Source organism: Notothenia rossii (genome assembly GCF_949606895.1).
Source record: "Notothenia rossii genome assembly, chromosome: 8".
Lineage (NCBI taxonomy): Eukaryota > Metazoa > Chordata > Actinopteri > Perciformes > Nototheniidae > Notothenia > Notothenia rossii.
The window spans coordinates 58924515-58942604 of NC_136906.1; the positions used below are offsets into that span (position 1 = coordinate 58924515).

The 18090-nt window shown below is 40.0% G+C and overlaps 1 protein-coding gene across 4 annotated transcripts in view; it reads left to right on the forward strand.

Annotated features, from left to right (window-relative positions):
* Positions 1-18090, forward strand: part of cep128 (centrosomal protein 128) — a 93322-nt gene that overhangs the window by 51933 nt on the left and 23299 nt on the right. For all 4 annotated transcript variants that reach the window (XR_013801539.1, XM_079644079.1, XM_079644078.1 and 1 more), the window contains exons 17-20: positions 5784-5948; positions 7735-7899; positions 15213-15272; positions 16404-16596. Coding sequence is in view for 3 of the 4 variants with exons in the window: in XM_079644079.1 (XP_079500205.1) it covers positions 5784-5948; positions 7735-7899; positions 15213-15272; positions 16404-16596 (583 nt within the window). In the remaining variant the exon portion in view is untranslated. The remainder of the gene's footprint in view (positions 1-5783; positions 5949-7734; positions 7900-15212; positions 15273-16403; positions 16597-18090) is intronic.

The following is an 18090-nucleotide window of genomic DNA, read 5'->3' on the forward strand; positions in this document are numbered from 1 at the left end:
CAAAAAAGCCCAGTCTATAACTGCCGAACATAGGAACTGCCACAACTGGGTACAGTACCTTCTGCCGGACACAAATACTCAAATCAAATAGTTTACTTTATCAGCATCGGTATTACCAATGCTTACTATTTATTTGATACCAATTTGGTTATACAAATTAATAAAAACAACAAGGTTTGGGTTCGTTCTTCAGATATGAGTGTGACGTTAACGTGTAACCTCAATAACGAACTCCAGCTCAACTTAGCATATTGTAATATCTAAGTAATCATCTTGAAATATGACATTAATATTTGTAATATACACACATCTTGTTGTGAGGTTGATTTCACATACACTACGCCGCTCTTCAACACTACTTTGGCGTTAGCTTGTCAACATAATCGATAATAGCGAAGTTGCCTACCTAATAAAATATCTCTAACTTACAAGGTTGACCTTATTTTACCAACCTCAAACAGAAGCCTTTTGTTCTACAGTATTATCCCACTTAATGCTTAACACTTCCCTATTTTGTCTGAACTTGGAGGCTACTATTAGCATCGTTAGCACAGATGTAGCTACCACTTGCTTACTACATGCTAACCCAAGCCTTAACATTCATTAACGTTAGCTGACTAAAAACATAAGCAACACATAAATAAAGTACTAACATTTCACTGACCGCAAAACCGCATTCATGCACCGTCTGTTTGAACCGCAAAGCGAGTCACAATGGTCCGTCAACAAGGTACCAGCTCAACAAACACGGCAGAGTTCAAGTTATGTTCCCCGGATGAGCTGGGCAGGCTGAGTCCCTGTAGCATTACGTAGCTGCTAGCAGAGCAGAAAGCTTACAGCAGCAGTCACTGACTGGACAGACAAACAAATATAACTTAAACAAATGATAAATGGTAGTAACTCATTAATAAATGGGAATGTGTTTTACACTTTACAAGGCTCTCTTTTGGCAGTTATAAATGTTAGTAACTCATAAATAAATGGTCATAAAGAGATGCCAAAAAACATCAAGATGGAAGGGGGAGAATCAACTCAGTGAACAACAGATACCAAGGCTGATGAAGAAGACGAAGTACGCTAAGAAGCCAATATAACGTCAGTCATCTTGCCAAATAGTGAGCCTGTGTTGATGTATGAAAACTGTTAGAACTGGTTTATAAATGGTTCTTAATGATTTAATAAAGTGTTTACAACCTAATTAATAACTTAATTATAAACCCTTTATGAATCATTTATAAGGGTAGTCTTATTGTAAAGTGGTACCCATTTGTTTTATTGAAGCAGGCCAAAATGTTTCAACACTTAAGGAGTTTATTTTTCTTTGTAATATTTAATATTAGTGTCTGGGATTGGTCAAAATAGGTTCTCTTTCCCCTCTTAATGCTGTCCATGATCGGCATAATGATTGATTTATTGCAATGAAATAAGCCATCCTTTAAGCTTTATCTAAATGTGTTATCTCCTTTTATCACCGTGATGCAAAAAACATCACATCTACACAGTTGTTCAAACACTTGGATATTTGTATCTTTCCATCAAGCTAGCTGTTTGTATCCTCTATAGCAGTGGTTCCCAACCTTTTTTCCCAAGAGCCCCCCCAAATGATTCCTGTTGGAAGTTGCGCCCCCCCCCCCCCCCCCCCCCCCCACACCTAAAAACACAAGGGGGGGGACGGACGCAACAGCGGTAATTCAAGTTTCAAAGTCTCAAAATGCTACAACTGCTGTCACAAACTGGATGAATATGAAGTGTTTTGTTAAAGGAGGATGAAAGCGTAATTAAGGAGCACTATTGGAGTGACTTTGATGGTTATTGGACTCAGGATTCATTCATTTGGATTCCCGCTGTATGAAGAAATGAAAGGACGGTGCAAGTGGAAACAATTCACAAAGGGATTAAACTGTTTAAAACACATGCTCAAAGTAAGACGGATTTTGCCGATGTGTTTATGTGGATTCAAGAGTCGTAAATAATCTACAAAATGGAGGAGACCGATCTGATCGGAGCAACTGTGACAAATAATCCAACTGAAACCGGCATGGACAATGACTATGTTTTTAAAAATGCGCTTATCCAGAAAAGCCTGGTTTGGACACTTTACGGGCAGAAGAAACATTTCTATTAAAGAAAGAATTATACATTTCTGTCTTTTTATGCCTTTAATAGCTACTAACTTGAAATTTGTATTCAAATTAATAAATAAATTATGTTTTATATTGTAATGTAGAGACAAAGGCTTTTAGTGACAATCATGTATTGCCTTACAATTATGTGTAAAAAAAAAAAGTGTAAATATCATATTTGGCCTCAAATCATCTGAGGCCTGGCGACCTCTGGCGCCCCCCCAAGGAGGGCGCGCCCCCCGGTCTGGGAACCACTGCTCGATAGCAGGGGTATTCAACTAAAATTCAACGAGGTCCAGTTAGAGAAAATCTCCCCATGCAAAGGTCCGGAGCTTCAAAATGTCTAAGTTGCTTTATGAATTAGTGTGATATATATTGAAGTAGCCTGTAGCTCTATCAACGTCTGCATGTAATCAAAAACTGACTGCCAATCAAATAAAGAAAGTACAATTTAAAAAAACAACAATAATTATTGTCAATTAACATTGAACTATACAGATATACAGTCAAATACACTGGATATGTGTAATGTTCCTCTCTGGCTGCATTTAAAAATGAAATAGAGAAAATAAATAAAATGTGTGCATCTCAAAAGTGCTTAATTTTAGATCAATAAAATAAAGTGTAGCAGCAGCTTGAGTTTCCCTTTTTCTTTGTTAACTGTTTCACATCATGGCTTAACAGTTTCAGACGATTATAGAACAATATCAGTCTTTACACATCATAACAATTGAACAGTTTTAAAGTTTCTCTTTCTTTACCTCTTATATGGCTGTCCATCACTCACTTTTTTTTTTAATTCAGTGCAAGAATTGAGCTCGAACTTGTCCTGCCAGGAGTTTAAATCTGGGCTGAAATGGTGTCAGGGCCATTCTCATATAGGTGCTCATTGGTTAGCCTCGGTTTGCCTGCGCTGGAACGATATTTATTTTTTGTGAGTGTTTGGTCAAACACTTTGTGTTTTGTGTCTTAGTGGCGTTTTGGCACTTGTAATGAGCGCCACGGTCTCTGAACAAATGAGACACACTGGTTCTGTGCTCCCAGTGGGCAGGATGAACATGAATGAGTCCACTCAGGGTTAAAAGCTCTGTTCTCACTGTCCACTTTCCTCTTCTTGGAGAGCACCATGTGTAATTATTTGTCTCTCCCTGTCTGCCGCTAACACGCCTGTTCACTCTCCTCTCCGTCTTCTCTCCCTGTATCGCTAATTATTCTCTTCACACTTTCCTCTCCGCTTCTCTCAGCCGCGTTCTCGTCTCTTCTTCTGTGTTTCTCTCCCTGTATCGCTCACTCGTCTCTTTCGCCCCCTGTCGGCAGTGGTTAAAATAGAATCGCCCCATCAAAATTGAAATCCCCTATTAATGTATTGATTATAGGTCTGGGTCCGTAGGTCGGCGTCCGCGGTCCGCCTGTGGCCGACCCCTGCTCCATAGTGAGCTAACTGTTTCAAGCTTTAGCTAGGTATTTATGACACAGAAATGAGAGGGGTATCAACTAAACGCTTTGCAAAAATACTATTCCTTTGAACTTTAACGGTACCCATTTAAAATGCAGTGCTGATCGCTGGATTGTGCAACAGAAGTGACAAAAATACATAAATCATAAATCCTTTGAGATGTCAAGGTCAAAATAACCCCAAAAAGTATTTTTTTTTCTGTGCACCTGGGCATGGATCACAGAGTGCCGCACTCTAATTGACATTAAGAGTCTCATTGGCACGAACTTTTAGATTCAGCTCGGGGTAACATGCCTCTCAACATCTGGCACATTTCCGACTCAGCGAGACATAGACAAAATCCTCATTTGGGGTAATTTCCTTCATTGGTCGGGCCTCTGTCCTCTGAGTACGGGTGCATCGAGGATAGCTGAGTTCTTAATGGTGTGTGGAGCCCCCTGGATCCTCACGGCCATTCCAAAGCCCAAAGCGTGAATATTTAAAAACCCCGATATAAGACCTCAGAAGTCTCATCAAGGCAGCGCTGCAGATAGGGGATTCCACTTTGGCATACTCCCCCAGTGCCCTACGCGCCTCCCTGCCTTTCGATATCTCCAATGATGAGCCCTCATGGGTACATTGTTTCTTAAGGGGCATGGTCCTCCCTGATATGGTTGAGTTTAGCCCATTAGCGGTGCAGAATGGCATTAATATCTGACATAGCTCATTTTAATGGCGTCATTTCTGAGCACTGTAAGGACAAGGGCGTTTGCTAGAATGTTTTAAAGTACTAGCCCACGGCTGCTGCAGATGTCCCTAAGAAGCCCACCCATAGTCACATCACCAGAGGCTTGCATTACGATTTTGATACAGTCAACTGTCAGAGGAAAGCTTTAAATATTCTTATTTTCTAATACTTGTCCTTTCACTCTTGATTTCTCCTCCACTCGCTCTGTCTTAATCCCCCTCTTACTGCCTCCCTCCTGTTCAAATGTTGCTTTTTCCATCTGTTTTTTCCTTTCTTCTCACTTCCAGTTTTTTTCTTTTTTTCCTAGTCATTGCTGTCTCTCGCAGTTTATCCATTTGTTCATTCCACTTTACTATATCTTCAGCCCTGTGTGATAAAGTGATCACTCTAGATAGAAAGCTTATGTCTGAGCTGAGGCTGGAATGTCTTCTACAAGCATGAGCCCGACTGAGAAACATATTAAGGACTTAGACCATGATTTTGATAGTCTTGGGGATGAAACAAACAATAATAATGCTATGTCAGACTTTTTGGATGTTTCACCCTGTACCTGCAATATGTGACTTTAGATATATATTCGAATTAACTATGTCAATTGTAATACTGACAATTGACACAGACATGGTACAAGAAAACCACGTTAGTTGAAGTGGGAGGGCAGAAAGCATAGCTAGTGAGGAAAAAGCCCTCCTGTAAGTCATCAAATTTCTATGTCAAGGACCTCAAAGATAATGGCATAGTAATTACAAACTTTATAAAAGACATTTCGAAATAAAGATAGAAATATTTTATATAATAAACTCCACATAATAAAGAGGCCCTTTTGTGCTTTTGGGGGTTTTCCATTCCCTGTAGTGTGTTTATATAGGTTTTTGTGTGTGTAAATGGTTTGCAAAGGCTAAAATCCCAAAGTTCCCTCCAGAGGGAATTTTGGCATGCTCCAAAGGGGGCGGGGCCAGCAGCTACCGACCCAGAATCAGCAGTTCTCTAATAGGGTTGAAATAGAGGGATATGAGGGATGTCTGAAATGCATGATCTTTTTGGTATTTTGAGCAAAACACACCATAGACATGTTTTTGATATATTTGTATATGTCTGAGACCCATAATATATTCCTAAAAATAGCATAATAGGATACCTTTTAAGAAAATAGATCGTATAGAAAACATAGAAATACAATATATATATATATATATATAGTTATTTATATATATTTAGAAAAGTTTCAAGGTAGGATTTTAACTAATTTGGCATGATGTATGAAGAAGCAGAATTTATATCAATGTTAATGCAACTTGGAAAACCTATTTACACTTTATAATCATACTCCCCAGTATATCTCAAGGCTTGAATATCACAGAAATACAAACTGCAGCCTGCTTTATGTAGATATATTCGCAGCAGATAAACATCAGTCCTCATTATCTCAAAGTATTGCCTGTGTATCATGCCTTAAACACCCCCCCTTCTCCACTAGGCAGATGCAGCGTCAGACAAGGAGCTGTGTGCGGCTCTGCGCATCAAGCTGGACAGGATGAAGGATGAGTGTGATAAGCTGGCAGCACAGCTGAGCACAAAAGACGAGGCACATGCACTTCTTCGCAGAAAGTACCAGCTACTCAAACAGGATCTGGACGACAAAGTAAGCCCCGCCTCCTGGTCTTTTTATAACGTTATATCAGATGACGTGAAACTTCCAATAAGTGAGTATCAGAAAGTTTGAAGTATTTGTGCTGATTCTAATTACTCATGTCAGCTGAAGTCCAAGGACGTTGAAATGAAAGATATCTAAATGGTTCCGCAAATTGTACAGACGTGAGTCATCCGCAGCGGTTATAGCGCTGTCAATCATTTTGACGGACATGTTTGTAGAAATTTCGTCATCATCTGTTAATACCCATCATTTTAATTTACATTTTTGAATGATAAAGTATGATTCATTTCGTATTTCTTTTAATAATTAATATACATACAGCACAAGCTTATAGATATGCGTTTATAGGGGCATGGAGAGAATGTGCAGACACTGATGTGACCTGTTCTAATAGAGTGCACATTGTCACCTTGAAACCTTTTTTGATATCCCTTCCAAGCGCACTCAGACTTTTTTTAAAGATAGTGCAATACAATTAACCACGTTCTCTTTTTATATATTTATGAATGTCTACCATCAAGGACATAGCTTTCCTACCTTCCTTCTCTGCATGAAGATCTATTATATCTGCTTAGGCTACGTGATCATACAGACTTAGGTATGGTTCAAAAGGTTAAGTGCTGCCAGATCAGCACTATTTTTAAAGGGGATATATCAATATCAATGTTTTACAACCGCAGATGGAGTATTGAACCCCTATTCACATCTCTGACAGGCCCCTGATAAGTTGTATGGCGCTCTTTGGGGATCCATGTATTGATTGTAAATCGGGTGAATGAAGAAAAAGCGGCTCTTATTAATATAACATAGGCAGTTTATTATCCCAGGGACAGGTTAATGATCCACGGTCCCCGGGTAGCACTGATCAGTTGGTTCCTGTGCCTCAGACTTATCGATCGCTGTGTCCTGGTGGGAAACTATTGACAGTGAGGGCCAGGGAAGGAAAGTTAACTAGGTTTGTTTGTGAAGGAGTACACTGAATGGCTCTCTGAGGCCCAAGGTTTATCTGTTTTTATCAGTGTATAGAGTGGTGAAGTGAAAACACATTTTTGTAGGCTGTCCCGGAGGTTAGCATTGTAAGGGCTCGCTCAATAAAAGCAATGTCATTTTTCCATTGGATTTTGGAATAATTGCAGAAAATAAGATAAGATGTACTTTATTAATCCCAATTTTGGATTTGATTTGTTGCAGCAACATAAAACAAAACAAGGCATTGCGCATAATAACAAATTAAAAGAGTAGACATTTGTGGCAAACAAATGTTTATGAAAGTGAGCAGGATAATCTCCAGGTATTAACACCACTTTTATAATAGTTGAAGAGTAAATGCAATTGCCAGTAGTAATAAGCTAACGTTAGGGTAGCACAGAACTACATCACGGTTTCATGACTTCATGTCACTACCGCTAAGCTAAAGGCAGTTCATCATTTGGCGTGATGACGTTTAGAATTATCATTTAGTCACTTGTTAGCCACCGGCCACCAGTGGAGTGGAACAACTCAAAAACATTGAGACTATGGAATCAGGAAGTGCTTAAATGCTAACTCTTTTCTGTGTATATGACTCATTCCTGCACCTTCCTTTTAATCCTTTAATCTTACATCTACTGGAATTGATCTTCTAATAATCAAACCTGGATTTTTCAAAGTCATCTTAAAAAAAAACAACTGCAATACTTCTGTCTTGTAAGATTCCAATGACATAACTCCTGACTGCGGTTGCACATTTTCACCCACAATACGCCACTCGGCTCTCTCTCACCCCCTAACACAGGTCAGGTCGGGTGAGCGGAGGCGCGCTTCAGAGTCGGAGCGTGTTAGGCTGGAGGAGAAGGTGTTGCTGATGGAAGCAGAGCAAGAGGCAGTCCTTACCTCCATGGGTGAGGAACTGGATGCAGCCTGTCGCAGCCTGGCTAGGAACGGTGAAGACAAACTACAGGTTTGATTACATTGTATTTAATTACCTTGAGTTTGTTTAAAGCTGCATTTAGCAATTTCAGCCACTGCAGGGGCTTCAAAAGTACAATATTGACTTGCCATTTAGCTCCAATAGTCCACAAACTCATTAGAAAACTCAGGTGCTTACTTCATTATTTGTCCGGTCATGCTACGCCAGTTCATTTGCATTCAGTGTGGCTGGAGAAGCGGGACAGTGTGGTTAAGGTGCTGCAGTTTGGTACTATTTGCAACTCTTTTACATGCAGTCATTTTATACAACGTTAAAGTCAATATCTAGTGTCATACTGTATGGCATTTCAATTCATGTGGACAGTTTGAGATGAATAAGATGAAGCAAAGATAATAGACAAAAGAGACAACAGCCTAAAGTACGTTGTCAGGTGTGTAGTTGTTTAAAAAAAATGGTATTTGTATGTTCAGCACAGTTAAAAACATATCCCTTAAAATGTACGTCATTATTATAAATTTGCAGTGCACATTTTGAATGTATCATTTGGTCTATTAAACATCAAAGAAAAGTAAAAATATTTCCATTTTAACTTTAAGTGTCTTGTTTTTGGCAGTTAAATTAATTGAATTTCCCACAATGTAAGACAATAAAATATAGCAAATTATTTATGAGAACAATCACATTTGAATACTTTTTTTATGGAAAATTATGATAATCAATCTGAATATGATTATTCAATCATCTAATCTCATCAGCTCTATATGACTATATGATGCATACACCCTGTACATACTGTGATGAAGGCTGTACGGTGGCTTGTATTCAATCTGAAATTCTTCCATCTCTTATTGATTGAAAGATGTTTGTTCCTTTAATAGGGTGAATATGTTAGAATCAGATAGAGTTGAGGTGCACTGATTGCAATTTTCATGTCTGATTACAATGTTTTTAGTCTGTCATGCTTATGCAGTTTTTTTTCTTTCTGAATACTCTAATTGACAGTATACACAAACTTTGTTATACATTTGCTTTCTTGAAAAATTAAGTTCACATTTTTTCTTCATATTAAAAATGACAGTACCTTTTTCTCCCTAATGCTGCGTTCACACCGGACGCGATGCGAATATTCGTATCGCTCAAGTTTCACCGCGGCTTGCAGTTTTTTTTATCCCGTCCTTCAAAACAGACATACCGTCGTCGCGCCGCGCATTTGACGGACAGTTGAGGTTGTTTACACTTCCATGCAAGATCTTTTTGGTTATTTCTGTCCTTGACTATGGAGGATATAACAACTATTGCTCCTTTGTACCTTCTGTGGAAGTCCTACAAACGTAGCAACAAACGCCGTCGTTTCTGGGTTCTTATTCTCCTCCAAGCCAGCTCCTTTTTGTGGCGGTCCCGGTAGATATACGACATTGTATCGTAAATTTCCGGGAACCCACTCACAGCCACAACGATCATCTCTTCCATCTTTACAACTGATCAACAGCAGGACGTCAGAGGGAATCCCAACACTGATTGTCTTTCGCGAGAACGCGTCATGTGAATTTGACGCCCGAGTTTGACGACGCCCCCTTCAATCGCCTCAATCGCGTGATTCGCGCCGCGTCCACCGCTTCATGCGTGCTGTCGGAACCAATTTGCGTCTGTCTGCATCTCTGCATTGACTTTACATGTAATCGCGCCGCCCCCAAAAATCACATCGCGTCCGGTGTGAACGCAGCATAGGTTAATCCTCCACAGTCTATTTTCTGTGTGTGTGGCTTTAAGGTACTGTCTATTTTGCATTGTGTGTTACATAAAACCATCAGGTAGGTACATTTGACGGTAAAACATTGGATATACAAGACTGATTGGGCGCTGTGGCTCAGGAGGTAGCTCTGTTGTCAACCAATCCGAAGGTCTGTGGTCCTTGGGGCAACACACTTCAGCCCAAAAAGCCCTTGGTGGCAAGGGCCAACGGTATGTGAGTGTATGTTAGTTGCCCTTAGAACCTTGTATTAGAGTCCCTCCCTGCCATCATATGCATGTGTGTGAATGGGAGAATGCTGTACTGTATATGTATGTATGTCTATATAAGTGCAGTCCATTAACTGTGCATCAGTGCATCTCTAGGTGAAGGGTTTTTGTAGGATGATTTATGTATGAGTGTGTTTTTTATGTGTCTGGGCAAAGTGCTGGTCAAAGTGCACCATAGCATTTGCTATCCAATGTAAGAAAGGTTATGCTGATTCTTCAAGTTGAATCGACCAATCAATTACATATATATTCTAATCACAGGGTAAGGTATGTTTTCCTCCCCCTGTGCTTTCAGTGGCTCCTTAAATGCCTTTTTGGGGGTTTTCCCTTTCCTGTAGTGCATAATATAGGTTCTAGGGGTTTCACAACTACCAATATTTACTAGTCGACACGTTTGTCAAAATAGCAGTCGACTAGTCGTTACGTCATAATAAAGACACACAAAGAGAGCTGTACAACTGTATTTTATATTGGAACTCATACAGTAACATTAAACACTGCATTTTAATTTGTGTTACATGGCTGAGTAAATAACAAACAGTAACTGGACTCACCAAAATCGAAAGCGGGGGGAGCGGTGCACGTTTTCTGCCCACCACTCCAGTGGATTATCCATTGTGGGGATATGCGGTGTCCGCTGGCAGTAATCCCGTAGCTCATCATCCACATCACTGTTGACCCGTGTTTTCTTGCTGTTCGTTTGCCTCTGTCAGTGCTGACGCCGGTCCGTTGCTCACTGGTGCTAGCATTACTGCTAGTGCTAGCTGGTGGCAGCGGGTGTTTCATCTTCAGATGGTTGCGCATAGCAGATGCATTTGTATTGTACTTCAGTACAGCTGTACACAACTGACACTTCACTGTGGAGTTGGTTACATCTTCGTTGAAGTACTGCCATACATAAGAATGTCGGACGTGTTTTGGAGCATTTTGCAGCACCTCGTTTACCTCAATTTTTTTCACGACTAGTTGACTAGGGCCTACAGCACCGACTAGTGGTAAAGGTAGTCGACTAGTCGATTAGTTGGTGAAACCCCTAATAGGTTCTGTGCATGTAAATGGTCTGCAAAGGCTAACATCTTAAAGTCCCCTCAAGAGGGAGTTTCTCTACCACCCACCCCCTCCTGAAACACCTCCATTGTTTACTAACTTCACATTGTGACTAAATAACACCAAGCTTCTATTGGTCAGCGATCCAACAGGTTGGGAGCGGGACATCTCTAAGCGGTTGACCAATCTCAACAGAGCCGGCCAGCTAACCAATCAGAGCAGAGTGGGCTCTGGTTTCAGACAGAGGGTGAAAAGAGGTGCTGCAGCACAGGCATGAGAAACGTAATGCACCTTTTGAACATTAAAGCATGGAAATATGTCACAGTAGAGGGTACAAATACAAATATGAACCTGAAAATGACCATAAAAGGGCCCCTTTAATGGGGCAAAAAGCCATGTATTCTCTAGAAAGTATTCTTATCCGATTGTTATTGTATTTTGTAGATTAATTAGATGTGAGATAATATAAATTACAATTACGCACAGTAGGGTACATTACTTCTGACAAACGCAAATATTTTACACATATTGCCGACAGGAAATACCCACACACTAATAGACACATGGCTCACACTCTCTCCTCCCTACAAGCTTGCAGCTAGTTTTACTCTGCTGCCCCAAGGTAATGAACCCAGCCTGCTCTTATAGATTTCACTATCTGGCGCGCAGTGCTGCAGCCAGAGCTGCCAGCCAATGCCTCGCCTCATCTGTAATCTGTCATGTTGAGAAGAAGTCAAACTCACGAGTGATTGGCCTAATGAGGGGAATCATTAACAGTTAAGAGGTATATTAGGTTTCAGTTACCTCATGATACCTATCTTCCTTCTCTTAAGAGGCACTAATGCAAGAAGTTGTAAGACAGTGTAGTGAAGTTAATACTTAATAGGGTAGTACGCTGTCATAAAGGCTTGGGTGAATGGCCAAAGTCTTCGTAAAATATATACATATCTCATAATATACATATAGGTAACATTATATCACGTTAACAGTATATATTACCATGGATTATTTTATAAATGTAATTTAAGAAATGGTTTAAAACAAACATACATTACTTCATCGCGTGAATTTATTTTCTTTTGTCTGCTTCACATGACACAATGCTTGAGTTAAAATACTGAAAAAGTGTACCATTCCCAAGAACAATCAATTTTTAAGTGTTACAGGTTTAAAGGTTACCATGTGCAAATACATAGAAAGACATCAACATTTTTGTCTCCGATTTTTGCTTCTCTCTAAACTTTGCCATCTTTGCCATTTTCTCAGCAGTAGGGGAAGCAAACAAACTGTAATCAAAGACACACAGTAGTAGTCGCACTCTGAAATAGACATATACACCACACAGTCCCACATTTAAATGAGCAGTGGCAGACATTTGGATTTCACGGCGGTGCTGCTGAGAAAATAGTGGCATTTCTCTCTTCAACCCCACAGACAGCACTTTAAACTCCCAGCCTACTTGTTCAGTTTTCCAACAGTTTCTCCGCCTTTTTGTCTGCCACTGAGCGCAGCTGCCTTTGATGGTTGGTGAAAACAGTAGAAAAGAAATAGCGAGAAGCATAGACTCATGTTTTATCCTCCGACACATTCACACGCTCTGCCATGCCGTTGTACACTCCCTGAGATGGGGGACCTAAGCACAGCAGCACTCTGCCGTGGCAACAACTTGGGAAATTCATTTTGCTTGGATCTTGGTTTTGAATGACAGCATGAAGAAGTTGCCTGACACCTCTGCAATGACTTTGTTCAGGGTCAAATAAATCCTGCTGTGTTTTCCATGTGTGTTGATCACGCGTAAACACCTTGCCATAAGCGTGTACCTGGGGAAATAATACAAACTGTTGTACTTTTTGTTGACTGTGTGTGATTTAGTTCATGGGAATGTGTGTTTGTTGGAGCTGTTTACCTTTATGTAGTAGCATGGGAATTATGCGTTTGTTCTTGTCTCTTTGTATGTTAGCAGGGTGGCAGGAAGTCTCCTTGCAAATGTATTTGAAACTAAAGGTTTGTCGTTGGGCAAAGATTAATTATTTATATTTTATTTTATTTCCTTTTTTTATTTTAGTTTGATGATCTCTTTCTCGAAGTGAACTTCCTGGAACCTGTTTTATTTCTCTTCGGTAACTCAAGAAATATAACCCTCACCAATGCAGCCCATTTCTTTGAAATAAAGCAGGGCTGTTCACTAAACATTGGACATAATAAACCTTCCATTACTGACGAAATTGGAGAAGTGGAGCATCAGAAAGTTTTTTCTTCAGTTTCAGATGAAGCTGCAACTTTAGGATGACTTGGAAGTCCATTGGTAAATACACATATCATCTAACCGCAATGTATTTTCTTGTCATATCCCATGGTAACCCATGTTTGTTTCTGTTTCGACATTATTCATATATAGTAATGATTACCTGCTCCTTCGGTTGGTGCATTGGTTAAAGTGCAACCATAAGGACACCTGAAAAGACCTGATTGTGTACATGGGGTTACGTTACGCTAATAAACTACCATGCCTAAAAGTACGATTGGATTATAAATATTCTATCTGTTCATCTCTTCATGTAACACAAACAGGGTTTTTTGGGTTGTTTTTTTTACCACGGTTTTGTACATATTTGATCTTATTTGTGTCGATGCCTCTTCATTGCCTTTTTATCTGCACTTTCCATTTCTTTTAACAAGGCAAATATCCCAGCATCGGGACAAATAGGGATTTCTTATTAGATTCTAAGTGTACTATTTGTTAACCCTAAACATTTGTGTGTGTGTGTGTGTGTGTGTGTGTGTGTGTGTGTGTGTGTGTGTGTGTGTGTGTGTGTGTGTGTGTGTGTGTGTGTGTGTGTGTGTGTGTGTGTGTGTGTGTGTGTGTGTGTGTGTGTGTGTGTGTGTGTGTGTGTGTGTGTGTGTGTGTGTGTGTGTGTGTGTGTGTGTGGTCATTAGGAGTTTGCAGAAAGTCATTTTGTATTGTTGATGCTGACAAGCTTGTCTGGGAAGGATGGATCACACTCCCTGAGCTCATTTTTAGGACACACCCACACACAACCTCTGTGGCGTATGTGCTTGCACTAGTGTAATGTAGTGTCATAGGCTGTTAAACGCACACGCAGCAATTTAAGTTGGCAGAAGCCGTTCTTCACAGAAGTTAAGGGTGTGAGAAGAAGCTGTTCTTCTCATTTGTGTCCTGTTGTTATTCCATCCACATTCCCAATACTACTTCGGCTTTTTATTTTTTTACATTGAACTGTCTATTTTCTTGAGTCTGTAAGACAACTTAAAAGGACCCTATTATGCTCATTTTCAGGATTCATTATTGGATTTAGTGCCTCTACTGTGACATGTCTCCATGCTTTAATGTTCAAAAAGATCTTTCTTTTTCTAATACCGCCTGTGCTGCAGCACCTCTTTCCACCCTCTGTCTGAAACCAGAGCCCAGTCAGCTCTGATTGGTCAGCTGACTCCTCTGTTGCGATTGGTCAACTGCTTAGAGATGTCCCACCCCATACTCGGTTGGAGCACTAGCCAATAGAAGCGCAAGTGTTACATAGGGATGTCACTGAAAAAAAAGAAAGGAGTCCAATGGAGGCGTTTCAGGCCGGGGGGGTTGGCGGTGTGGGAGAGAAACTCCTTCTGGAAGGAACCGTGGGATTTTAGCTTTTGCAAACCATTAACATGCACAAACCTAAATATCACACTACAGGAAAAGAAAACCCCCAAAAAGCATAATAAAACAAATTCTATGGAAGTTGTAATAGCGACCAGTTGAATATCCAAATTGCAGTAAACCCAATTGGAATACCTGAATGAAGTATTGGTGCTGCACATCAACTAACAGTGTTTACGGAACAATCTTTCTTTGGTACAGATCCTCTTAAAAATCACACCATGATCATGTGAATTATTTTCAAAAATGATCTTTCACTCTAACATCACAAATAATATTCAATTGCAAAAATCAGTCAGTGTGCAATGAGTTATTTTTTCCAAATCGTGCAGCCATAATCCTAACTGCAAAATCTCTAGGATGCGCACTGTCTTCAGATCTACTTGTATGTATAGATCAGAATCAGAAACAGGTTATTGCCAGGTAGGTTCACACATACCAGGAATTTGACTTGATGTCATGGTGCAGACATCTAATACAAAACAAAAAATCTTTAACAACACCGTAATAAAATATAGTTAAATTGCAATAAAATAAAACAGTCATTTACTGAATGTTTTGTAACGCATGCTAACAAAGGCAGCTTACATTTGCAGTAATCTCTGTTCTGTTTTCACAGGCCATCTCCCAGAAACCTGGATTAGTGAAAGACCCCCACCGCTGGCTAGCTGAGACAAAGGTATGATTATTACACAGGATTACAAGGGATTTGTCTAAATAATCAAATATATAATTGAGAAAATGCAAGATGAAGTACTTGGCACGACCTTGAACACCATGTTCATTCCCAGGCCTACACTTTATAGAAGATGAATGAAAGACAATCGCAACAAATCTATGTAACCATTTTTATTTGGTCCTTGTGAACAAATAATGATTTAACCAAGTACATATGTTTTTGTGTGTTTTTAAAACAACATTTACAAAAGCATAACCCCTATGAAAAGATGATTTATTATAGAGGAAACCAGAAGAAGCAACCACAGCTGAGCACTGATGTGTAGCAGAGTCACCAGTGATCATAATGAAACTGAGGTTATGACAGAATGTTTTTCTCCATAATAATTATGAGCACAAGGAAAATTGGAATTTTCTATATCCTTAGAAGTTCAATCATAGTACAGTATTTCTCTGGCTATCATTCCTCTGGGCCAGCATTATGTTCAACATGATGTTTTGCTTTTGTAATTGATGAAATTATAAGATGCCGTTTTTCTTTTATTGTGTGTCTTCCTGTTTTTTGCAGTAAAATTGCCACTTGACTTCTTTCCAACACAAATCATCTCCTCTTTAGTATTGCAACAACGTTCTGTACAAATGAAACATGTAATTATGGCTGTGGCGGTGATGCATGATTTGTTAAAATGTGTTTTCACAATTCATGGTGTTTATCACCATAATGTATACCTCCTGTCAGAAATTCTTTCAGAAGAATAAAAAACCACAGAACAACAGGGATAATTAACTCCCTTGTTAGCATTTTCTATGTTAGTAAAGATCAAGTTATATCCGTAAGGGATAATGTGCAGCGAGGCGGTCATTATGGGTAAAAGAACACCCGACAGGCAGGAACTAAGGCCTTAGTCTTTAAAAATGTTGGGTTACTTAACGGTACTTTGGTTCTTTGATAACAGAGTAAGATTGTTTAACTGTAGATGGTACCATAGTGAAACACTGAACAATGATAGAAAACATATCTATATTGGTTAATGCCCCTTCATAATGCCCTTAAGTTTTGATTAAACTTACAAGAACCCTTGATACCCATCTCACTCCAGTCCATTGATTCTAAATGTATTTCACCAACCAGACCAAGATACGCTGGCTGTGTGAGGAGGTGCGGGAGTGCAACACAAGAGAACAGCGCCTGAGGAAGCAGCAACAACAGACCAGGGATCAGTTAAAGGCCCTGAGGCAGAGCCGGGACTCTGAGCAGACGGCTCTCCTGCAGCGCCTCGATCAACAGGAGAAGCTGCTGCACTCCCTCGACACTGAAAAGAGAGGTACATAGACATCATCTAATTAGAAAAACACCGTGTTGATTTCACTTAGGAATGCAGTGCAAGATCATCTTCAATGCCGAGCTATACAACAGCATCATGTAAGCAGCTAATACGTGATAAAAAAAAGGCCTTGGATGAGAAATCCCTTAGTTTGCCTATGTATGGTGGTGAAAGGCGCAGAGGTGGGGGACTCGAGTCAGACTTGATTTTTGGACTCAAGACTTGCTTGACTAACATTGATAAAAGACTTGACTTGACTTTGACTTGGTATTCATGACTTGAGACTTGACTTGAGACAGATGACTCGAAAGGACTTTACTTTTTAAAATTAAATATTTGCATTTCTTTTTGTATTGTACGGAGCCCCTAAAGGGCAATACAAAAAAAGGAAAAGATACTGTAACTTGTTCGCACGAGAAAGTTGCCGGAGCGCCAAGTAGGAAGTGGAGCACACAGGAGACAACCGTTTCATTGCAGACTGTAATGTTTATGTTGGGAAGTGCCAGTGCCTACATTATTTTAGATATATTTCCAACTCTGACTCTCATTCGCTTCATGAAATCGCTACAGCACCAGGATGCAGCGGGACGTGTAACTCCGCCTCTGAGAAGTGCAGCACCAGCGCGCAAAGAGCTGTGCCTTTTACGCAACGCCTTCACTGTGTTTACTTTCATTAGAACAGTTAAAGAGCGACCGCAGGCTGCTTCGTTTAACCACACACACCTCTACAAACACACACCTCTACACACATCGAACTGCCCGATTGATCCCCCTATTACTCGTTTTATGAAGGAGATGTCTGGTCACTAAGGCGCATGATGTGTGTGTTTGTGCTCTGCTCAGCTCTGCGTGTGTTTGTGTGTGTCCGACAACGGAATTTGTTTTCAAATGACACAGAACTGGCCAACTCCATATGTATATGTGGGTGTTCCCAAATGAAAGAAATTAGTTTCATCTTAATGTCACACTGTCTGCACACACAAACACTGATGCAATATTTCTTTGTGCACTGACACAGTTAGGAAAACAATGAGACGGTGTCATATGGGAGCGCCTTAGACAGGAGGAATGCTGTGACCCTGCTGAAGGGGAGCCAAGGCAGGAGGCTTCACACGTTGATGTCAAATATTTGTGTTGTACTCCTGTTTTCACTTTAGAGCCCTTTTAGAACTTATACGGTTATCATTTCAGCGCCCCACTCTCCATTGCTGTTTATGTTGAAAATAAAACCAAACTTTTCATAACCACAATATTTTTAACTGATTTTAAATGCGGAAACTTTACTTGACCTGAGTGATGACTTGACTTGACTTGCTTGACTCTCACCACAGTGACTTTGGACTTGCTTGAGACTTGTAGGTTAAGACTTGAGACTTGCTCATGTAGGACTTACTCCCACCTCTGGAAAGGCGTAAATACTTAGCTCTTAAGGATAGTCTTCCTTGACTCTTTGACAGTCAATTTGATTGAAACTAAACAACTTTTTTTCTATTT